The 25,504-nt window shown below is 37.0% G+C and overlaps 1 protein-coding gene across 4 annotated transcripts in view; it reads right to left on the reverse strand.

The window, feature by feature from the left end:
* The window catches only part of ATL1 (atlastin GTPase 1), a 78,367-nt gene that overhangs the window by 33,121 nt on the left and 19,742 nt on the right, over positions 1-25,504 (reverse strand). For 3 of the 4 annotated variants that reach the window (XM_073800498.1, XM_019923925.3, XM_073800497.1), the window contains exons 2-4: positions 6,006-6,253; positions 3,861-3,995; positions 3,291-3,395 (exon numbers count right to left, since the gene is read on the reverse strand). In XM_073800498.1, coding sequence (XP_073656599.1) covers positions 3,291-3,395; positions 3,861-3,995; positions 6,006-6,253 — 488 coding nt within the window. Of the gene's footprint in view, positions 1-3,290; positions 3,396-3,860; positions 3,996-6,005; positions 6,254-16,256; positions 16,419-25,504 lie in introns of those variants that run through there. The other variant, XM_073800499.1, reaches the window with a different exon arrangement.

A 25,504-nucleotide genomic window follows, 5' to 3' on the forward strand; every position in this document is an offset into this window, starting at 1 on the left:
AATCCTCAACAAAATATCAGCAAACTGAATCCAACAATACATTAAAAGGGTCATACACCATAACTACGTGGGATTTATTCCAGGGATGCAATGATGACTTAACATCCACAAATCATTCAACACGACACATTACATTGAGAAAATGAAGGTTAAAAATCATATGATCATCTCAATAGATGCAGAAAAAGCATCTGACAAAATTCTTCCATTTATGATAAAAACTCTCAACAAAGTGGATATATAGAGGAAATGTACCTCAACATAACAAAGGCTATATATGACAAACCCAGAGCTAACATCGTACTCAAGGCAAAAGGCTGAAAGCTTTTTCTCTAAGATCAGGAACAAAACAAGGATGCCCACTCTTGCCACTGTTATTCAACATTGTGTTTGAAGTCCTAGCTACAGCAATTAGGCAAGAAAAATAAATGGCATCTAAACTGGAAAAGAAGAAGTAAAACTGTCACTGTTTGCTACTTCATGATACTATATATAGAAAACCCTGAAGACTCTAACAACAACAGAAAAACCTGTTAGAACTAATAAATGAATTCAGTAAAGTCATGGGATACAAAATCAATATACAGAAACCCGTGGCATTTCTGTATACTAATAATAAACTATCTGAAAAAGAAATTAAGAAAACAATTCCATTTACAATTGCATCAATAAGAATAAAATACCTAGGAGTAGATTTAACCAAGGAGATGAAAAACCTGTACACTGAAAACTATATGTCACTGATTAAAAAGTTAAAGACACCAAAAAATGGAAAGATATTCAGTCCTCATGTATTTAATATTGTTAAAATGTCCATACTACCCAAAGCAATCTATAGATTCAATGAAATCCCTATCAAAATGCCAAATGCATACTTTATAGAACTAGAACAAATAATTCTAACATTTGTATGGAATCAAAGAAGCCCCTGAATAGTCAAAACAATCTTGAGAAAGAAGAACAAATCTGGAGGTATCACACTCCCTGATTTTAAACTTTATTACAAAGCTATAGTAATCAAAATAGCATGGTACTGGCACAAAAAAGACACATAAATAAATGGAATGGAATTGAAAACCCAGAAATAAACCTATACATATATGGACAAGTAATCTATGATAAAGGAGCAAAGAATGTACAAAAAAGAGAAAGGACAGTCTCTTCAATAAATGGTGCTGGAAAAACTGGACAGTCACAAGCAAAAGAATGAAACAAGACCACTATCTTACACCACACACAAATATTAACTCAAAGTGGATTAAAGACTTGAATGTAAGACCTTAAACCATAAAATTCCTAGAAGAAAACGCAGGTGGTAACCTCACTGGCATCTGTCTTAGTTATGCTTTTGTGGATCTGATTTGAAAAGCAAGGGAAACAAAAGTTAAAATAAACAAATGGGACTATATCAAACTGAAAAGCTTTTGCAGAGTGAAGGAAACCATCATTAAAACGTAAAGGCAACCTACTGAATGGGAGAAGATATTTGCAAATCATATATCCAATAAGGGGCTAATATCCAAAATATATAAAGAACTCATACAACTCAGCATCAAACAACCCAATTAAAAAATGGGCAGAGGATCTGAATAGACATTTTCCAAAAGAAGACATACAAATGGCCAACAGGCACAAGAAAAGATGTTCAACATCACTAATTCTCAGGGAAATGCAAAACAAACCACAATGAGATACCACCTCCCACCTGTTAGAATGGCTATTATTGAAAAGATAAGAAATAATACATGTTGGAGAGGATGTGGAGAAAAGGGAACCTTCATACACTGTTGGTGGGATTGTTAATTTGTGCAGCCACTAGGGAAAACAGTATGGAGATTCTTCAAAAAGTTCAGAACAGAACTACCATATGACCCAGCAATTCCACATCTGGGTATTTACCTGAAAAGCATGAAAACAATATTCAAAAGGATATATGCACCCCTATGTTCAACATTATTTACAATAGCCAAGATATGGAAACACCTTTAGCATACAACAATGGACGAATGGATAATGAAGATGTAACACACACACACACCCACACACACACACCACACACTGGAATACTACTTGGCCATAAAAAAGAAGGTAATCCAGACTTTGTGACAACATGGATGGACCTTGATGGTATTATGCTAAATGAAATAGATCATATGGATAAAGACAAATACCATGTGATTTTACTCATAAGTGGAATCTAAAAACAAAAACAAAATGAACAAATAAAATAAAAATGAACTCATAGAGATCAGATTAGTGGTTACCTGGGGAGAAGGGGGGTGAGGGCTGGGCAAAATGGATAAAGGGGGTAACTGTATAGTGATGGGTAGTAACTAGACTTGTGGTGGTGATCACTGTATACAGATGTTGAACTATAATGCTACACACCTGAAACTTATATAATAATTTTTTTAAAAAGCTAGGTAATCATAGGTTATAATCATGACTTATTTTAAAGTCCTTTACAAAAAAATTCAGTCTTCCTTCTATCCATCCTTTCACTGTCCTAACTACACATAATGCCCTGGTTGCCGGTTCACTAGCTCCATTCTCCCCACATACTTATAATTTCAGCTTTGACTTACTCATCCTAACCACTTTGCCTTTCCTACCTTTTAAAACTATTTTACCTTTCTTTGATGGTCTGCTTCTTGGTTACTGTCTCTTCTTGCTCTTTCTGGTGAATAGAAAATCTAAAAATTGTCTTAAAATTTTTAGGCTATGTGTTCTGTGATCATAGTAAAACCCTCAAGGACTTTCAGGACAATTTATAAAGCACACAATAACTTCAAAAACAATACTTAAAAAAAGAGAGAGGAAAAAAGGAAAGAAAGACATTTACTTTCCTAAATGCACATTAAGATACTATAAAAAGTTGTGAACATATATAAATGTTTCTACTGGCTATATAAAACAAAATTTGCATTTATAAATCTTATTTCATTAAATATAACTAATAATAGGTAGTTTCAGTGTATCTACATACATTATAAGATTTAATATTATTGACTTTATTGTAGGCTTGAAATAGAAAAAATTATCAATAAGACAATATAACATTTTCTGACTAAAGCAGGCAATTTGAAAACTGATCAGAAATTAGATGATAGTAATAAAACAATTCCACTCTTAAGGAAATCATAAGAACTGGTATGCTAATTGAGTCAAATAATAGATATAATTTACCATTTCTGTTGTTTGTCTCACTACCACATGTATATAGAAATACATATATTCATAATTTTTATTTAAAGAAACATCCATCAAAATGGATTTATTTTATTCCATACCTGTATTGAGCTGATCATTGTGCTAAGGGCAAATACTGTGGCCGAATCTCTCAAAGTTGACTGACTATCAAAGGTTCCCTGAGTATCCATCAATAGCACTGCAACCTATAGGCAAGTAGAGTACATTATTGATATTTTATAGAACATGCAGGGTATTAGGGTTACTACAAAGTTAACACCGTAAGAACTAAAGCAAACCATTAGCAATGAATACTTAATAGGTAATTTTTCACATGTGCCATGAATGCCACTGAAAATAAAAATATTAATTACCTGCTGACTAGTATAATGATTAATTTTCACTGGTAATCCAACGTAACAGAAATAGCACTGAAACAAAATATAGATGTTAGCTAGCTGATCTGCTGTTCTATTGTCCCTATGATTTTGCCTTCTGTGATCAGTAGAAAGGGAAACTGGGAACATGAAATAGGATGCTACCCACTTCCCTTTTAAACTTCATGTCAAGTGGTCAAAATTAGTTTTCAAAAGAGCATTTTGGAGGATCCTGAAAAGTGGTAACTGTTGGCAAGTGAAAACTCAATTTTTTTTAAGAAGTTCACACCATACCTTTTTACCGTCAGGTTTATTGATAAGGAAGATTTCACTCCATATCTGGATTCCCGTGGTCTCTCGTTCAGACCCACCTCTCCACGAAAAGCCAGTCAATGGTTCATTGTAATCTCCAACCCAATCAACTGATTCCTATAAATTAAGAAAGTCTATGATATTGAACTAGATATGTAGTACAGGTTCTTCCACTCATCCATACCAGTTTGTATCCCTCTCCAACTCTAGACAAAAGGAAACAACGTATGCACATCTATTATATTGATACAATTACTTTATTTACTCATCCAAAAAATAATTATGAAGGAGCAACCATCTGTCACATTTTATGCTACATCCTGGGGATACAAAGATATCATTCCAGATAAGCGGAAGCTCAGAGCCTAACAGGGGGACAGACATGCTAACAAACCATTATGATGCACTATATGCATGCCAAAATGGGCGTGTATATTAGATATACATGGAAGCATAGGAAAAGAAACAACTAACTCTTGGTCAGTTAAGACTTCATAGGAGAAGTGATATTAAAGCTAAGACTTGAAGGATGTTTAGGAACTTTCCAGGTGAGCAAACTCAGGGAGGGCATTCCAGAAACAAAGAAATAAAGGTATGAGAGAGCATATTATGTCAGGATATACACAATAATAATATACACAAATGTTTTGCTATTGGGAGAGGAGGGAGCGAACAGCAGGAGGAGAAGCACCTAGTAAAAAAAAAAAACCAAATCTGTTACACTTTAATCTGAGCAAATGCTATTTAACATAAGCAACATGACAAGCGTTATTGAGTATTTCATTGTAATGTTTATCGCACAGTTAAAATTATGAATATGCCTAAAACTATATAATCCCAAAGAATGGAAAGTATACTAATTTTGTTCACTCAATTTTCCCACCTACGTTAAGTGTGTACTAATGTTGGTATGATAGAAATAGAAAGTGGTAAGAATTTTGTTTGCTTTCAAAGCCTGGAAGTATTTTGGTTGTTTTGTTCTTAATTTGTTTGGACTGAGGCTAGAGATAGAAGATGTTAAAGCTAACATTACCAAGTTGTTCAAAAATACCCTACCTATAAAAGATCAATCCGAAATGGATAATTATGATATAAATGCATAATACAAAGTTCCTTTGGGTAGTATGTCTATTCTACCTCAACATTCATATTGGCACCCGAATTACTAAGGGTAAAAGGGTAGAAAAAAAATACTGGTGTGCTCTCTACTCCTCACCTTCTGTTCCCCGACTGTAATCTCCTATTTATTCTTCTGCTTTTGGTTGATCCTAGGCCCCTTAAAGTCTCCTTTCTATGCCACACTATTGTCTCAAATGTTATGACACTGTTGGCTGCCTTTGGGGGTGGGTTAAGGGTGAGACTGAGTGGGAAAAGATAACAGAACTTTGTGGGATAACAGCAAGATACACTTGATAGGTTTTGGGGCTACCCAGGTATTTACATTTTCAAAAAAAAGCAAATGTACACTTCAGATTGGTGCATGTAACTATATGTGAATTTTACAACAAAAGAAAAAAACTAAATAAATACTGAAATATATAATAATGATGTATATTGAAATATTTATAGGGAAGCATACTGAAGTCAACAATTTACTTTGAAATGAACCAAAAAATAAGATGGAGCAATGGACTGAAACAGGGAAGAATAGCTGGAGACACATGTGATAAAGCAAGAATATTAATGTTAATGGTAGAATCTAGGTAGTGCATATCCAGGTGTCTACGGTAAAATTCTTTTAACTCTGCTGCATGCCTGAAAAATGTCATAATAAATGTTGGGGGGAAAATGATTATAATAAAAATTATAACAAAAGTTATTTGACATTTTAAACAGTACTTAACATGTAAAGTTTATAACCGTATCACTGTACTTGTCTATTTTCAAAGGAGCTTAAAAAATAAGTTACGTTCTAAGGGAAATGTAGCAAAGTGGCTTCAGACGAAAGTGGCCTATATAGTTTGGTGCCGACAGCACCAAAGTTGGAATGGTTACACGATAGCATTTTTAAACTAGTTCATCTTTAGGGAACATAATAATGGAAATATTGGACACTACTACTAAATAAAAACACAAAGTCATAAAAGCACAGAAATCAGAAAACTTTTCAAAGCACCTCTTCCCTACCTGCTTATACATGTATCTCAACATGAAGTCCATCAGGAATGATTTTCCTTTTCTAAATGCTCCAGCAACAGATACAGCAACGACCTCCTTGTCCCTGATAGCCTCTGAGAGAAGGATCCGATTTAGTGCAGTTTCATCTAATTCAAAGGAATGGTCATCTCTGACAATGAGGACTTGGACTGGTCCTGCCTTTTTCACTGGCTCTTCCTCTTCAGAGCTCCATTCATACCCCTTTTCTGAAAAGCCGCCTATTGAATAAAATAAGAATTTATTCAGCAAATTATCTCAAAACACAGGAAATGTATATGTACCTCTCAACATTCAAACCTCTGAAACAGGAGCACAGTGGAATTAGAAATGTTCATTTTATTGACATATATTGATGTCATTTACACCACATCTCCGACTTACATCTGGTCTTTCTGATCAAGTGGCCAAATCAAACAGAATTTTATTTTTAAGAAAGCTCTAAATCAGTGCAGAGATCTCTGTTTGCTGAGTAAGAAAAAAAAAAATCAAAGCAAAGGGCTCTACTTTTGGAGAAGAATAAAATAGCCTTAGTTTACACTTAATCCCTTAGAAATAAGTTTAGTTATTCACATGAAAGATCCTTGCAATACTTTTTAAATCTGAACATGCATATGCGGAAATACACAGAGGGACTCAAAATCACATATTCTTGAAACTGGAATAAATCTCTAAAGCACCCAGTTCAGCTCCGTCCAATGCATGCAACCCACCTACAAAATCCTAGACTCTTAATTGTCTAAAATTATATCTTGTAGCAATGGAAGTTACAGATAATTAAATTGGGTAGGGCCAGATTACAGAAGACCTTCAAATCTATGGAAAAGAGGTCTGGATATAATTCAATAAAAAAAAAAAAGAAGCTTTTCGAAAGTTACTTTGTGTGGAGAGCTTATAAAAAAGGTTTGTGACTCTGGGAAATTACTAAATCTCTCAGTTCCTCCAACTGTAAAACAGAAACTATTAATAGTACCTATTTAATAGGGTTGTTGAAAAGATTAAGGGAGGTACTATATGTAAAGTGTTGAGAACAGTGCTTGGCACACAGCAAGCTCATAAAGGTTAGCTATTATCATCATCATCACCACCACTACCTTGGGATTATAAACTGAACTAAGTATTCCCAGAAGTTTCTGCCTATTTTCTATAAATTTATATGTGTTTGTGTGTGCATGTATGTGTGTGTTCACATGTGTGTGTTTTCAGAGTTTTCTATTTAATTGTCAGAAATACTGTTTTTGACAGAGGTCCTCTTTTAGAAATCATCCCTAATATACAAGAATTTTAGAACGCTAGACCTTGGCATTTGCAGTATATTACAAAACAACTTCAATGTGTCAAGTGACACATTCTTATATCCATAGCCTTCTTAATGTAACTTTGTAATGTCCTCCCACTTTGACTCCGGGGTCAGCCATGTAATTTGTTTTAGCAGACATAACACAGCAGAGACTTGAAAAAGCACTTGTGTGTTTCCATTTTGCTCTTTTGTCTCTGCCATTCATCATGAGAGTATTCCCAGACTAGTCTGCTGCAGGATGAGAGACACTTGGAGCAGAGGCAAACTGCCCAGGTCCAGCCAAGGCCCACAGCAAGCCAATCCCCAGCCACATGAGGGAGCCCAGTCAGGATCAACAGATTTGTCTAACAACCATTTCAACATGTGACCAATAAATACTATTTTTCTATGCCCCTGAGGTTTTGTGACTATTTATTATGCAACATAACAGGCAATAAATAACTGATACACCCTACAACCCCTTCCTCTAGAAAGGCAGTATAGTGTAGTGGTTAAAAACACAGGCTCTGGAACCAGACTGCTGAGATTCCAATCAAGACTTCCCCATTTCTTAGCTGAGTAACCTTAGATAAGTTGTTTAACCGCTTTGTGTCTACCTCATAAAGTTGCTGTGAATTAATATATGCATGTAACACAGTTAGAACACTGGCTGGTATATGTATTGGTATATGCTATTAGCATTATTATAGATTTACAAAACTAAAGCCAAATATGTAACTGACTTTGCCCAAGGGAAATAAATGCAATTTCTATATCAGGCAACCTACCATGGATGCCTTCTTGTGTTATTTATTTATTGCTTTCAATATCGCAGCAAGGTATTTATTATTATCTGTATTTTTGACACATGAGGAAGAACTAACTGGATTAAGTAACTTTCCCAAGATCACACCCACTAGAGTTCACATAGTAACTGTCAATTTCGGTTTAGATCCCAGGTAATTAAACTTTAATCTCAGAACTTTCCACTATAATATTCTGCCTCTTTAGTGGAAATCAAATAACTTTTGGACAACACATAAATGGGCTCATTTGCTTTCTATCAAAAGAACAGAAAGTCAAAACATACATCAATTAATTCCTCAGATCAGATATATGACCTAGCCTCAAATCAACCCTTAATAATATTAATTTTGAAATAAACTGGGCTCTTAAATAACCTTTCATCCAAATTTTTGAAAACATATTTAAATAGACATTCTTCATTATGTCTGTCTGATAAGAAGTCTCATAACTAGAGAAAAACAAGGCAGTTATATTTCTCAGCATAATTTTAAATGAGTTTTCAGATCATATTGATGTATGTATACACATATATCACATTGATAACTACATATATTGCTGTTCATCTATAAGGTAATGCCATTGAAATACTACAAATCTAACACATAATTTTAGTTTTTCATTAGTGGAGATAGACATACACCATTACTTTCTGAGCAACAGTATGAAGCATCTGCAGACAACAAAACCACTGCGTTAGCCATGAATCACAGTTGTTCTCTCTGCAAAGTTAAGAAAAATTGATTTTACATCTAACAGACAATAGCTTCTATATTGCCATATCACAGATGCTGGAGTCAGAGTCTTTGTTTAAATCCTAGCTTCACAACTTACACATATAAGAAGTTGTGTAAGTTATTTCACCTCCTAATGACTCACCATCTTCCATATGAAAAATGAGATTAAGAATGGTACCTACGGGACTTCCCTGGTGGTGCAGTGGTTGAGAATCTGCCTGCCAATGCAGGGGACACGGGTTCGACCCCCTGGTCCAGGAAGATCTCACATGCTGTAGAGCTACTAAGCCTCTGTGCCACAACTACTGAGCCTGTGCTCTGAAGCCTGTGAGCCACACCTACTGAAGCCCGCGCACCTAGAGCTCATGCTTCGCAACAAGAGAAGCCACTGCAATGAGAAGCCCGTGCACTGCAACGAAGAGTAGCTCCCGCTCACCGCAACTAGAGAAAGCCTGCGCACAGCAACGAAGACCCAATGCAGCCATAAATAAATAAATAAAAGAATGGTACCTACATCCGAGGCTTTGTGATGATTAAATGAAGTAATATTTATTAAATGAAGACCAAAGAGCTTGATAAATATTACGTGCCTAATGATGGTGACCACCTAATATTGCTATTATTTATTACCTATTCATATTTTATTCCAGCATTACTTACCCATCTAATTTCAGCCTCAGTAAAAGGTCCTTTCTGAGGGCAACAACACACATTCTTTGATGAACCTCCTTACCTATGGTGTAGTTTTAATCTGCATATACAACTGATGTGAGTCAGGAAGGCTGGCTAGACATAATATTTTGGATAGAAAAACATCTTCAGAGTTGAAAACTAGATCACAACTTTCCACAGACTGAAATAATTCTCTAAGATTGCTTGTAGCTAACTACATATATGCAAGAGGTACTCTGAATGGAATTTCTCGGTTGTAATTTTTTTCAAATATTCAACTTCACAACGTGTTCAGAAATTTTTTCTAAGTGGCTGTAGCAAATTCTCACTCCGCACCCACTCCCAGCAGTTTATTAGACAGTCTATTGATTCACATTCTTTCCAACACTCGGTTTTGCCTGACTTTTAAAGTTTTGTCCATTGGATAGGTATAAAATAAGTAAGTGGGGCTTCCCTGGTGGCACAGTGGATGAGAGTCCGCCTGCCGATGCAGGGGACATGGGTTCGTGCCCCAGTCCGGGAAGATCCCACATGCCGTGGAGCAACTGGGCCCGTGAGCCATGTCCGCTGAGCCTGCGCGTCCGGAGCCTGTGCTCCGCAACGGGAGAGGCCGCAACAGTGAGAGGCCCGCGTACCGCAAAAAAAAATAATAAAAATAAGTAAGTGGTCTCTCACTGTAGTCCTGACGTACATTTCTCTAAACGCTAATGAAGTGAGGACATGCCTTTTGTTCATTTTTTTCTATTAGATTGTCTTTTTCTTAATGATTTATAGTGGTTCTTTATATATTTTGAATGCTAGACCTTTGTTAGTTATGTGTATAGCAAAAATCCTCTGCTTGTCGTTTCACTTTCCTTAAGCTGTTACTGATGAACAGCAATTATTAATTTTGACATAATAGATTTTATTATTTTATCATTAGCACTTTGTATGTCATGTTTAAGAAATTATTCCTTACAAAATCATAAAAGACATTCATATATATTGTTCTAGTTTTTAAGTTTTGCTTTTGATATTTAAGTTCTTAATCAACCAGGAGCTGCTAACTGTATAAGAGGTGAGATAGAATTCCAACTTGATTTTTTCAACACGAGTAACAAAATGTTCAGATTTCTATTTAACGAAGAGTCTAGTGGTCTGCCATGCCATAGTTAAGCGTTACACACACACACATACACACACACACACACACACACACAGACCCAGAAAGAGACAGGGAGACAGAGAAAGAGAGACTTTGTTTCTGACCTCGCAATTTTTTTTTCTTTTTTTTTAACATATTTTTTTAAACATCTTTATTGGAGTATAACAGCTTTACAATGGTGTGTTAGTTACTGCTATATAACAAAGTGAATCACCTATACATATACATATATACCCATATCTCCTCCCTCTTGCGTCTCCCTCCCACCCTCCCTATTCTACCCCTCTAAGTGGTCACAAAGCACCAAGCTGATCTCCCTGTGCTATGCCGCTGCTTCCCACTAGCTATCTATTTTACATTTGGTAGTGTATATATGTCCATGCCACTCTCTCACTTCGTCCCAGCATACCCTTCCCCCTCCCCGTGGACTCAAGTCCATTCTCTATGTCTGTGTCTTTATTCCTATCCTGCCCATAGGTTCTTCAGAAGCATTTGTTTTTTAGATTCCATATTTATGTGTTACCATATGGTATTTGTTTTTCTCTTTCTGAATTACTTCACTCTGTATGACAGACTCTAGGTCCATCCACCTCACTACAAATAACTCAATTTCGTTTCTTTTTATGGGTGAGTAATATTCCATTGTATATATGTGCCATATCTTCTTTATCCACTCATGTGTCCATGGACACTTAAGTTGCTTCCATGTCCTGGCTATTGTAAATCGAGCTGCAATGAACAATGTGGTACATGACTCTTTTTGAATTATGGTTTTCTCAGGGTATACGCCCAGTAGTGGGATTACAGGGTCAAATGGTACTTCTATTTTTACTTTTTTTAAGGAACCTCCACACTGTTCTCCATAGTGGCTGTATCAATTTACATTGCCACCAACAGTGTAGGAGGGTTCCCTTTTCTCCACACCCTCTCCAGCATTTATTGATTGTAGATTCTTTGATGGTGGCCATTCTGACTGGTGTGAGGTGATACCTCATTGTAGTTTTGATTTGCATTTCTCTAATAATAAGTGATATTGAGCATCCTTTCATGTGTTTGTTGGCAATCTGTATATCTTCTTTGGAGAAATGTCTATTTAGCTCTTCTGCCCATTTTTGTATTGGGTTGTTTGTTTTTTTGATATTGAGCTGCATGAGCTGCTTGTAAATTTTGGAGATTAATCCTTTGTCAGTTGCTTCATTTGCAAACATTTTCTCCCACTCTGAGGGTTGTCTTTTGGTCTTGTTCATGGTTTCCTTTGCTGTGCAAAAGCTTTGAAGTTTCATTAGGTCCCATTTGTTTATTTTTGTTTTTATTTCCATTTCTCTAGGAGGTAGGTCAAAAAGGATCCTGCTGTGATTTATGTCATAGAATGTTCTGCCTAGGTTTTCCTCTAAGAGTTTGATAGTGTCTGGCCTTACACTTAGGTCTTTAATCCATTTTCAGTTTATTTTTGTTTACGGTGTTAGGGAGTGTTCTAATTTCATTCTTTTACATGTAGCTGTCCAGTTTTCCAGCCCCATTTATTGAAGAGGCTGTCCTCTCCATTGTATATTCTTGCCTCCTTTATCAAATATAAGGTGACCCTATGTGCATGGGTTTATCTCTGGGCTTTTTATCCTGTTCCATTGATCTTTCTGTTTTTGTGCCAGTACCATACTGTCTTGATTACTGTAGCTTTGTAATATAGTCGGAAGTCCAGGTGCCAGATTACTCCAGCTCTGTTTTTCTTTCTCAACATTGCTTTGGCTATTCGGGGTGTTTTGTGTTTCCATACAAATTGTGAAATTTTTTGTTCTAGTTCTGTGAAAAATGACATTGGTAGTTTGAAAGGGATTGCAATGAATCTGTAGATTGCTTTGGGTAGTATAGTCATTTTCACAATGTTGATTCTTCCAATCCAAGCACATGGGATATACCTCCATCTGTTTGTATCATCTTTAATTTCTTTCATCAGTGTCTTACAGTTTTCTGCATATAGGTCCTTTGTCTCCTTAAGTAGGTTTATTCCTAGGTATTTTATTCTTTTTGTTGCAATGGTAAATGGGAGTGTTTCCTTAATTTCTCTTTCAGTTTTTTCATCATTAGTGTATAGGAATGCAAGAGATTTCTGTGCATTAATTTTTTTTTTTTTTTTTTTTTTTTTGCGGTACGTGGGCCTCTCACTGCTGTGGCCTCTCCCGTTGCGGAGCACAGGCTCCGGATGTGCAGGCTCAGTGGCCATGGCTCACGGGCCCAACCACTCTGCAGCATGTGGGATCTTCCTGGACTGGGGCATGAACCCGTGTCCCCTGCATCAGCAGGCGGGCTCTCAACCACTGCGCCACCAGGGAAGCCCTGTTGGAAGATTTTTAATCACAGTTTCAATTTCAGTGCTTGTGATTGGTCTGTTTATATTTTCTATTTCTTCCTGGTTCAGTCTCAGAAGGTTGTACTTTTCTAAGAATTTGTCCATTTCTTCCACTTTGTCCATTTTATTGGCATATAGTTACTTGCAGTAATCTCTCATGATCCTTTGTATTTCTGCAGTGTCAGATGTTACTTCTTTTTCATTTCTAATTCTATTCATTTGAGTCTTCTCCCTTTTTTTCTTGATGAGTCTGGCTAATGGTTAATCAATTTTGCTTATCTTCTCAAAGAACCAGCTTTTAGTTTAATTGATCTTTGCTATAATTTCCTTCATTTCTTTTTCATTTATTTCTGCTCTGATCTTATGATTTCTTACCTTTTGTTAACTTTGGGGGTTTTTCGTTCTTTCTCTAATTGCTTTAGGTGTAAGGTTAGTTTGTTTATTTCAGGTATTTCTTGTTTGTTGAGGTAGGATTGTCGTGTTATAAACTTCCCTCTTAGAAATTCTTTTGCTGCGTCCCATATGTTTGGGTCATCGTGTTTTCACTGTTATTTGTTTCTTGGTATTTTTTGATTTCCTCTTTGATTTCTTCAATGATCTCTTGGTTAATCAGTAGTGTATTGTTTAGCCTCCATGTGTTTGTATTTTTTACAGATTATTTCCTGTAACTGACATCTAGTCTCATAGTGCTGTGGTCATACAAGATACTTGATATGATTTCAATTTTCTTAAATTTACCAAGGCTTAATTTGTGACCCAAGATATGATCTATCCTGGAGAATGTTCCATGAGCACTTGAGAAGAAAGTGCATTCTGTTGTTTTTGGATTTTCCTATAAATATCAGTTAAGTCCATCTTGTTTAATGTATCATTTAAAGCTTGTGTTTCCTTACTTATTTTCATTTTGGATGATCTGTGCACTAGTGAAAGTGGGGTGTTAGAGTCCCCTACTATGATTGTGTTACTGTCTATTTCCCCTTTTATGGCTGTTAGCATTTGCCTTATGTACTGAGGTACTCCTATATTGGGTGCATAAATATTTACAATTGTTCTATCTTCTTCTTGGATTGATCCCTTGATCATTATGTAGTGTCCTTCTTTGTCTCTTGTAATAGTCTTTATTTTAAAGTCTATTTTGTCTGAATATGAGAATTGCTACTCCAGCTTTCTTTTGATTTCCATTTGCATGGAGTATCTTTTTCCATCCCTTCACTTTCAGACTGTATGTGTCCCTAGGTCTGAAGTGGGTCTCTTGTAGACAGCATATATATGGGTCTTGTTTTTTTATCCATTCAGCCAGTCTATGTCTTTTGGTTGGAGCATTTAATCCATTTACATTTAAGGTAGTTATCAATATGTACGTTCCTATTACCATTTTCTTAATTGTTTTGGGTTTGTTATTGTAGGTCTTTTCCTTCTCTTGTGTTTCCTGCCTAGAGAAGTTTCTTTAGCATTTGTTATAAAGCTGGTTTGGTGGTGCTGAATTCTCTTAGCTTTTGCTTGCCTGTAAAGGTTTTAATTTCTCTGTTGAATCTGAATGAGATCCTTGCTGGGTAGGGTAATCTTGGTTGTAGACTTTCCCCTTTCATCACTTTAAATATGTCCTGCCACTCCCTTCTGGCTTGCAGAGTTTCTGCTGAAAGATCAGCTGTTAACCATACGGAGATTCCCTTGTATGTTATTTGTTTTTCCCTTGCTGCTTTTAATATTTTTTCTTTGTATTTAATTTTTGATAGTTTGATTAATATGTGTCTTGGCGTGTTTCTCCTTGGATTTACCCTGTATGGGACTCTCTGCTCTTCCTGGACTTGATTATTTCCTTTCCCATATTAGGAAAGTTTTCAACTATAATTTTTTCAAATATTTTCTCAGTCCCTTTCTTTTTCTCTTCTTCTTCTGGGACCCCTATAATTCGAATGTTGGTTCATTTAATGTTTTCCCAGTGGTCTCTGAGACTGTCCTCAATTCTTTTGATTCTTTTTTCTTTATTCTGCTCTGTGGTAGTTATTGCCACTATTCTATCTTCCAGGTCACTTATCTGTTCTTCTGCCTCAGTTATTGATTCTGTTCTTCTGCCTCCTATTGATTCCTTCTAGAGAATTTTTAATTTCATTTATTGTGTTGTTCATCATTGTTGGTTTGCTCTTTAGTTCTTCTAGGTCATTGTAAAATGTTTCTTGTGTTTTCTCCATTCTAGTTCCAAGATTTTGGATCATCTTTACTATCATTACTCTGAATTCTTTTTCAGGTAGGCTGCCTATTTCCTCTTCATTTGTTTGATCTGGTGGGTTTTTACCCTGCTCTTTCATCTGCTCCATGTTTCTCTGTCTTCTCATTTTGCTTAACTTACTCTGTTTGGGGTCTCCTTTTTGCAGGCTGCAGGTTCATATTCCCGTTGTTTTTGGTGTCTGCCCCCAGTGGCTAAGGTTGGTTCAGTGGGTTGTGTAGGCCTCTGTCTATGTTTTGGTGGATGAGGCTGGATCTTGTCTTTCTGGTGGGCAGGACTGCATCCAGTGGTTTGTTTTGGGGTGTATGTGACCTTATTATGATTTTAGGCAGCCTCTCTGCTAATGGGTGGAATTGTGTTTCTCTCTTGCTAATTGTTTGGCATAGGGTGCCCAGCACTGTAGCTTGCTGGTCATTGATTGGAGCTGGGTCTTAGCATTGAGATGGAGATCTCTGGGAGAGCTTTCACCATTTGATACTCCATGGAGCCAGGAGGTCTCTGGTGGACCGATGTCCTGAACTCAGCTCTCCCACCTCAGAGGTACAGGCCTGACACCCGGCCCAAGCACGAAGACCCTGTCAGCCACAGGGCTCAGAAAAAAGGGAGAAAAGAAGAAAGAAAGAATGTAAAGTAAAATAAAATAAAATCAGTTATTAAAATAAAAAATTATTAAAAATTAAAAAGTCATAAAAAAAGGAAAGAAGAGAGCAACCAAGCCAAAAAACAAATCCACTAACGATAACAGGTGCTAAAAAGTATACTAAAAAAACCCCCCCCAAAAAACAGACAGAACCCTAGGACAAATGTTAAAAGCAAAGCTATACAGACAAAATCACATAAAGAAGCATACACATACACACTCACAAAAAGAGAAAAAGGAAAAAAAAATATATATATATATTTTAAAAAAGAGAGCAACCAAATCAATAAAGAAATCTAGCAATGATAATAAACTCTAATTACTAAACTAAGATAAACATAAAACCAGAAACAAATTAGATGCAGAAAGCAAACCCCAAGTCTACAGTTGCTCCCAAAGTCCACCGCCTCAATTTTCCGATGATTTGTTGTCTATTCAGGTATTCCACAGATGCAGGGTACATCAAGTTGTTTGTGGAGATTTAATCCGCTGCTCCTGAGGCTGCTGGGAGAGATTTCCCTTTCTCTTCTTTGTTCACACAGCTCCTGGGGTTCAGCTTTGGATTTGGCCCCGCCTCTGTGTGTAGGTCACGTGAGGGCGTCTGTTCCCTGCCCAGAGAGGATGGGGTTAAAGGAGCAGCTGATTCGGGGGCTCTGGCTCACTCAGGCCGGGTGGAGGGAGGGGTAAGCAATGTGGGGCGAGCCTGCTGTGGCAGAGGCCAGCGTGATGTTGCACCAGCCCAAGGCGCGCTGTGCGTTCTCCCCGGGAAGTTGTCCCTGGATCATGGGACTCTGGCAGTGGCAGGCTGCACAGGCTCCTGGGAGGGGAGGCGTGGATAGTGACCTGTGCTTGCACACAGGCTTCTTCGTGGCTGCAGCAGCAGCCTTAGCGTTTCATGCCTGTCTCTGGTGTCTGTGCTGATAGCTGCAGTTTGCTCCCATCTCTGGAGCTCATTTAGGCGGTGCTCTGAATCCCCTCTCCTTACACACCCCGCAGCAATGGTCTCTTGCCTCTTAGGCAGGTCCAGACTTTTTCCTGGACTCCCTCGTGGCTAGCTGTGGCGCACTAGCCCCCTTCAGGCTGTGTTCACGCAGCCAGCCCCAGTCCTCTCCCTGGGATCTGACCTCCGAAGCCCGAGCCTCAGCTCCCAGCCCCCACCTGCCCCAGCGGGTGAGCAGACAAGGCTCTCAGGCTGGTGAGTGCTGGTCGGCACTGATCCTCTGTGCAGGAGTCTCTCTGCTTTGCCCTCTGCACCCCTGTTGCTGTGCTCTCCTCCGTGGCTCTGAAGCTTCCCCCCCCCCGTCTCTGCCAGTGAAGGGGTTTCCTAGTGTGTGGAAACTTTTCCTCTTTCACAGCTCCCTCCCAGAGGTGCAGGTCCTGTCCCTATTCTTTTGTCTCTGTTTTTTCTTTTGCCCTACCCACGTATGTGGGGAGTTTCTTGCCTTTTGGGAAGAAGGTCTGAGGTCTTCCGCCAGCATTCAGTAGGTGTTCTGTAGTTGTTCCACGTGTAGATGTATTTGTGGTGTATTTGTGGGGAGGAAGAAGATCTCCACATCTTACTCCTCTGCCATCTTGAAGGTCTCTCTGATCTCTCAATTCTGATCCATTCACGAATTTGTCTATACCAGCACCAACAGTACACCATCTTAATCAATAGCTTTATAAAAATTCATTATATATAGTAGGTCCAGCCCCTCTTATTCTTCTAATTATTATTGGTTTTGGCTATTTTGACCCTTCCATATAAATATTAGAATCAATATGTTAGTTAAATTTTCTGAAGTTACATTAAATTTATAGATCAATTTGGAAGGAATCAATACTGTTATGGTATTATCTTCAAATCCACAAACATGAGATATCTCTCCATTTATATTTGGTCTTTTATCCCCTTGAATAAAATTTTTATAATTTGGAGTGGTGGGGGAGAAGGGATTTGTTACATTGATGGCCAGAAACATTAGTTTTTGTTGCTAACTATAACTGGTTTCATTGTTGCTTTTTTTAAAAAAAAGAATTATTTATTTATTTATTGGCTGCATTGGGTCTTCATTGCTGCGTGAGCTTTCTCTAGTTGCAGCGAGCGGGAGCTACTCTGTTGCGGTGGCTTCTGTTGTTGTAGAGCATGGGCTCTAGGCGTGCGGGCTTCAGTAGTTGTGGCTGGCAGACTCTAGAGCACAGGCTCAGTAGTTGTGGCACATGGGCTTAGTTGCTCCACGGCATGTGGGATCTTCCTGGACCAGGGCACAAACCTGTGTCCCCTGCATTGGCAGGTGGATTCTTAACCACTGCACCACCAGGGAAGCCCCCATTGTTGCTTTTTGAATTACGTTTTATAGTTGTTGCTTGAGTAACGAAATGTAACTGACTTTAATACATTAGTCTCATGTTGCAACTTCTGCTAAACTATTATTTCCTATAAATTTTGTGTAGATACTTTTGGTTTCTTTAATGTAGAAATAGAAATAATTTTTACAAATAATGAGTTTTATTTCCCCCTTTTTAATTCTTATGTATTTCTTTTCTTTTTCTTGTATTATTGGACGTTCAATACAATGTTGAATAAAAGAGGTAGTAGTGGGCACAACTTCCTGATTTTAATGCAAGTGCAATATTTGAGGTTGTATTTGTTAGTTTCATTGATAGATGCACTTTATCTTATCAGGTTAAGGGAGTTCTACTTCTAGTTTACTATTGATTTTTAAAAATCATAAATAGAAAATAAATTTTATCAAATGTCTTTTCTGTATCTATTGAGATGATCATATGGTTTTTCATCTCTAGCCTGTTAATGTAGTGAGTGATATATCTTTTCACTTTTGTATGAACCTAATATTTTCAAGGTGCAGTAGCTTAATTACACACTATTGGATGCAGTTTGCTAAGATTTGTTTAGGCCTTGCACGCTATATTCATAAATGAGTTGAGTCTATGACTTTCCTTTCTCATTTTGTCTTTGGCTGGTTTTATTATCAAAGTTACATTAGCTTTATAAAATAAATTCGCAAGTTCTTCCTTTTCTATCTTCAGAAAGAGTTTATAGTAAAACATTAAACCGTTTTTTGAAATTTTGACAGAACTTGCCTGTAAAACCATCTGGGTCTGATATTTTCTTTGTGAGATAATTTTTAACTGCTACCTCAATTTTATTAATACTTATGATGCTATAATTATATTAGTAGTAATAAAGTTTTGTATTTCTTCTTGAGAAGCTTTTGGTACATTATATCTTTCTAGGAACTTTTCTCCATCCTCTAAAATTTCAGACAATATGTCAGTAAAGATATAGATTTGAACAGTATCATTAGTCAATCTGACCAATCTGACATCTAATAATTATAGAACCATGCATTCTTTTTAAGTTCATATGGGACATTTACCAAATAGACCAGGTACCAGTTCATAAATCAGATCTCAGCAAACTTCAGAGTATTAAAATAATACAAAATATGTTCTCTGACAATAGACAAATTAAACTAGAAATCAATAACAAGAAGATATTTAGAAAATTCCTGAATGTTTGGAAATTTAGCAGTAAATTTCTAAATAACTTATGAATAAAAGAAGGAATCATAACAAATTAGAAAATGTTGTAAACTAAATGATCCAATGAATGTTCTGATCCATTCATCAATCTGTCTATCTACAGCAGCAATACTACACTATCTTAATCAAAATAGCTTCAAGGAAAGTCACTATATATAGTGGGCAAGCCCCTCATATTTTAAAATTATTATTGGTTGTAGCTATTTTGATTCTTTCCATATAAATATTAGAATCAATATGTTGGAGTATAGTATCTTATATAGAAATAGAGAAATATGACATGTTGGAAACTTGCTTAGAGGAAATTAACACCTTGGAATGCATTTAGTAGAAAAGATGTTTGAAAAATCCTAATCTGATATCCATCTCAAGAAGTGAGAAAAAGAATGGTAGACTAAATGCAAAGAAAAAGTAGGAAATAAAGATAATGTCAGAAATCAATAAACTAGAAATACAGATTAACATGATTAATTTAGTAATCTAAAACTAAGCAAAGAAATAAAAGAGAAAAACCCCATAAATTATCAATATCAGATATGAAAAAGGGATATCACTACAGATCCTACAGATATTTAAAAGATAATATGAGAATATTATGAATAATTTTATGCTAACAAATTTGTTAACTTTAATGAAATGGACAAATTCAAAGAAAAACATTTATTTTAAAAATCACACAAGAATAAATAGAAAATATGAATAATCTTACATCTGGAAAATAAGTTAAATTCATACTTTAAAATCTTCATGCAAGAACAAAACAAAAAATAAAACTCCAGGCTCATCTGGCTTCCATGGTGAATTCTTCCAAATATTTAGAGAAAAAAATAGGCATCTTACACAAACTCTACCAGAGAACAAAAAATGAGGGACCATTCTCAACTTGTTTTGTGATTTCAGAATAACTATCATACCAAAAAGTGATAAGAACATTAAAAAAAAAGAATATTATAAGCCACTGTCTCATGAAGATAAACACAAAAATTTAAAAAAAAATAGCAATTCAACTCCAGAGACAATAAAAAATATAATACATCACAACTACACAGTATTTATTATTATAGGAATTCAAGGTTAGTTTAACATTCAAAAGGCAAGCAATATAATTGGCTACATTAAGTGAAAGAGAAAACCATATCATCTCAATAGATTCATAAAAGCAGGTATGAAAGTGCAACATTTATTTCTAATTAAAAAAAAACTCTCAACAAATTAGGAATAGAAGGAAAATTCCTTAAATTGATCAATGGTATTGACAAGTACAGCTAATATTACAGTTTTTAAAAAAAATTTTATTTTTTATATAGTCATCCTAGTGAGTTTGAAGTGGTATCTCATTGTTGTTTTGGGGGCCACACTGCATGGTATGTGGGATGTTAGTTCCCCAACCACCAGGGAGTGAACCTGTGCCCCCTTCAGGGGAAGCGTGTAGTCTTAACCACTGGACCACTATGGAAGTCCCAGGTTACACTTATTTTTGAAATACTGAAAGTTTTCCCTGAAATTGGAGATCTGACATGGATCACTAGTTCTAATCAATATTATATTGGAAGTCTTAGCCAGTGCAATAGGGAAGATAATTAACCAAAAATAAAAGGATTGGAGAACAAGAAATCACATATCATTAACACAGATGACATGATTATGTATGTAGAAAATCCAAAAGAATATACAGATAATTATTAATAAATTTAGCAAGTTTCCAGATATAAAATTGACTTTTTATTATATTCTATTCTTATATACTTGCAGCAAATAATTACAAAATGAAATTTAGAAAAACACTCACAAATATACAGTCAATTGACTTGTTCTTGGTCAATTGACTTTTTGTAACAGTTTAATTGGGATATAATTCACATACCATATAATTCACCCACTTAAAGTCAAAAATCCATTTGATGGCCCTGGTCCGGGAAGATCCCACATGCCACGGCGCAACTAAGCCTGTGCACCACAACTACTGAGCTTGCGCTCTAGAGCCCACGAGCCACAACTACTGAGCCTATGTGCCACAACTACTGAAGCTGTGTGCCTAGAGCCTGTGCTCCGCAACGAGAAGCCACTGCAATGAGAAGCCCGCACACCGCAACGAAGAGTAGTCCCCACTTGCCGCAACTAGAGAAAGCCCACGCGCAGCAACGAAGACCCAACACAGCCAAAAATAAATAAATAAAATAATTTAAAAAATCCATTTGATGGTTTTTAATATATTCAGAGTTGTGCAAACCATCACCCTGATTAATTTTATAACACTGTGGTCACCCCCCAAAATACCCACACCCTTTAGCAGTCATCCCCATTCTCCCTTACCCACCTCCAGCCCTAGGCAACCATTAGTCTGTCAAAGATTTGCCTATTCTGGACATTTCATATAAATGGAATCATACAATATGTGATTTTTTGTGACTGTTTTCTTTTACTTAGCATAATGTTTTCTAGGTTTATCCCTGTTGTAGTATGTATCAGTACTTCATTTTTTGTGGCCAAATAATATTACATTGTTTGGATATACTACACTTTGTTTATCCATTCATTAGTCGATGGGCATTTAGGCTGTTTCCACTTTTTGGCTAAAATGAATAATGCTGTTATAAACTTAATGAACAAGTTTTTGTGTGGACATATGTTTTCATTTCTCTAGGATGTTCAGTTGATTTGTGACAAAGATGCTAAGGCAACTCAATGGAGAAAGAATAGTCTTCACAACAAATGGTGCTAGAACAACTGGATATCTAAATGCAAAAAAGTAAATTTCAATATATCACACTCATATAAAATATTAACTCAAAATGGATCATAAATCTAAAGATAAAACCAAAACTATTAAATTTTTGGAAGAAAACATAAAAGAAAAGATTTATGACCTTGGATTAGGCAATGATTTCTTACATATGATGTCAAAAGCATGACCCATTGTTTTAGTCTCTTCAGGCTGCTATAACAAACTACCACAGACTGGGTAGCTTATAAACAACAGAACTTTATTTTTCACAGTTCTAGAGGCTGGAAGTTTTGAGATTAGGGTGCCAGCATGGTCAGGAAAGGAGCTTATTCCAAGTTGCAGACTTCTCATTGTATCCTCACATGGTGGCAGAGACTAGGGAGCTCTGTGGGAGTCTCTTTCATAAGAGCATTAATCCTATTCATGAGGCTCCACCCTCATTTCCTAATCACCTCCCAAATGTCCTACTTCCTAATACCATTACATTGGGCTTCAGGATTTCGACATATGAATTTTGGGGAGATTCAAATATCCAGACCATAACACCGATAAAAGAAAAAATTATAAACTGGACTTCTTCAATTAAGAACGTCTGCTCTTTGCAGAGGGCGACTGCCCCACCCACTCAGACCCCAGGAGCCTGCTGAGCTCCCAGGCAGAACCCCTGCCCTCCAAAGTCCCCTCCAGGTCTGGTGTGTCCTTGGGCATAAGAAGGAGGCCGGGGGGATCAAGAGAGGCAGGCGGGAGAGGCCCTCTGGGGGGAGTGGGAGAGGAGCGGAGGGCGATGGTCCCGCTCACTTGGGCCCCAGGAGCCTGCTGAGCTCCCAGGCCGATCCCCTGCCCTCCAAGACCCCTCCAGGCTGCATGGGTCCTTGGGGGCATAGGAAGGAGGCCAGGGGATCAGGAGAGGCAGGAGGGAGGGGCCCTCCCAGACCCAAGACTGGAGGAGCAGGAGAGGAGAGGAGGGCATTTGCCCTGCCCACTTGAGCCCAGAAAGCCTGCTGGGCTCCACGTGAGATCCCCTGCCCTCTGAGAAGAGGGGTGGGGGGCATGCCTGGGCCCCTTCTGTTCCTTGAGCCTAAGTTCCACCTCCCACAGCCCCCAGGGCCTTTTTTGCCACCCAACGTGGCTTGCGGGCGGAAGCTCCTGTGGTGGGAGCTCAGAGTCTGAACGACTGGACTAACAGAAAACCTCAGACCTCAGGGAATATTCATCAGAGTGAGGTCTCACAGAGTTCCTCTTCTCAGCACCGAGACCCAGCTCTACCCAATAGCCTACAAACTCCAGTGTGGGAAGCCTCAGGCCAAACAACAAGTAAAACAGGAACAGAATCCTACTGGTTTTTTTTTTTTTTTTTTTTTAAATGAGATGGCAAAAAAATACATCACAGATGAAGGTAAAAACCTACAAGACCAAATAAATGAAGAGGAAATGGCAATCTACCTGAAAAAGAATTCAGAATAATGGTAGTAAAGATGATCCAGAATCTCAGAAATAGAATGGAAGCATGGATTGAGAAAATACAAGAAATATTTAACAAAGATCTAGAAGGACAAACAAACAAACAACCAGAGTTGAACAACACAATAACTGAAATGAAAAATACACTAGAAGAAATCAATAACAGAATAATAGAGGCAGAAGAACGAATACATGAGATGGAAGACAAAACGGTGGAAATAACTGCCAAGGAGCAAAATAAAGAAAAAAGAATGAAAAGAATTGAAAACAATCTCAGAGATCTCTGGGACAACACTAAACGCACCAACATTCGAATTATAGGGGTCCCAGAAGAAGAAGAGAAAAAGAAAGGGTCCAAGAAAATATTTGAAGAGATTATAGTGGAAAACTTCCCTAACATGGGAAAGGAAATGGTCACCCAAGTCCGGGAAGCACAAAGAGTCCCATACAGGATAAACCCTAGGAAAAACATACCAAGACACATATTAATCAAACTAACAAAAATTAAATTCAAAGAAAGAATATTAAAAGCAGAGGGGCAAAACAAAAAATAACATACAAAGGAACCCCCATAAGGTTATCAGCTGATTTTTCAGTGGAAACTCTGCAGGCCAGAAGGGAGTGGCAGGACATACTTAAAGTGATGAAAGAGAAAAACCTATAACCAAGATTATTCTACCCAGCAAGTATCTCATTCAGATTCGATGGAGAAGTCAAAAGCTTTTCAGACAAACAAAAGCTAAGAGAATTCAGCACCACCAAACCAGCTTCACAACAAATGCTAAAGAAACTTCTCTAAGCAGGAAACACAAGAGAAGAAAAAGACACACAAAACCAAACACAAAACAATTAAGAAAATGGTAATAGGAACGTACATATCGATAATAACCTTGAATGTAAATGGATTAAATGCCCCAACCAAAAGACACAGACTGGCTGAATGGATACAAAAACAAGTCCCATATATATGCCATCTACAAGAGACCCACTTCAGACTAGGGACACATACAGACTGAAAGTGAAAGGATGGAAAAAGATATTCCATGCAAATGGAAATCAAAAGAAAGCTGGAGTAGCAATACTCATACCAGATAAAATAGACTTTAAAATAAGGACTGTTACAAGAGATAAGGAGGGACACTACATAATAATCAAAGGATCAATCCAAGAAGAAGATATAACAATTATAAATATTTATGCACCCAACATAGGAGCTCTTCAATACATAAGGCAAATGCTAACAACCATGAAAGGAGAAATCGACAGTAACACAATCATACTAGGGGACTTTAACACCCCACTTACACTAATGGACAGATCATCCATACAGAAAATAAATAAGGAAACACCAGCTTTAAATGACACAATAGACCAGATAGATTTAATTGATATTTATAGAACATTCCACCAAAAAGTGGCAGAATACACTTTCTTCTCAAGTGCACACAGAACATTCTCCAAGGTAGATCACATCTTGGATCACAAATCAACCTTGGGAAATTTAAGAAAATTGAAATCGTATCAAACCTCTTTCCTGACCACAACACTGTGAGACTGGAAATCAATTACAGGAAAAAAACTGTAAAAAACACAAATACATGGAAGCTAAACAGTGCACTACTAAATAACCAAGAGATCACCAGAGAAATCAAAGAAGAAGTAAAAAAAATACATAGAAACAAATGACAACAAAAACACGATGACCCAAAACCTATAGATTGCAGCAAAAAGAGTTCTAAGAGGGAGAGTTTATAGCAATTCAATCTCACCTCAAGAAACAAGAAAAATCTCAAATAAACAATCTAACCCTACACTTAAAACAACTAGAGAAAGAAGAAAAAAGAAAACCCAAAGTCAGTAGAAGGAAAGAAATCATAAATCAGAGCAGAA

This window comes from Tursiops truncatus, chromosome 2 (assembly GCF_011762595.2).
Source record: "Tursiops truncatus isolate mTurTru1 chromosome 2, mTurTru1.mat.Y, whole genome shotgun sequence".
Taxonomy (NCBI): domain Eukaryota; kingdom Metazoa; phylum Chordata; class Mammalia; order Artiodactyla; family Delphinidae; genus Tursiops; species Tursiops truncatus.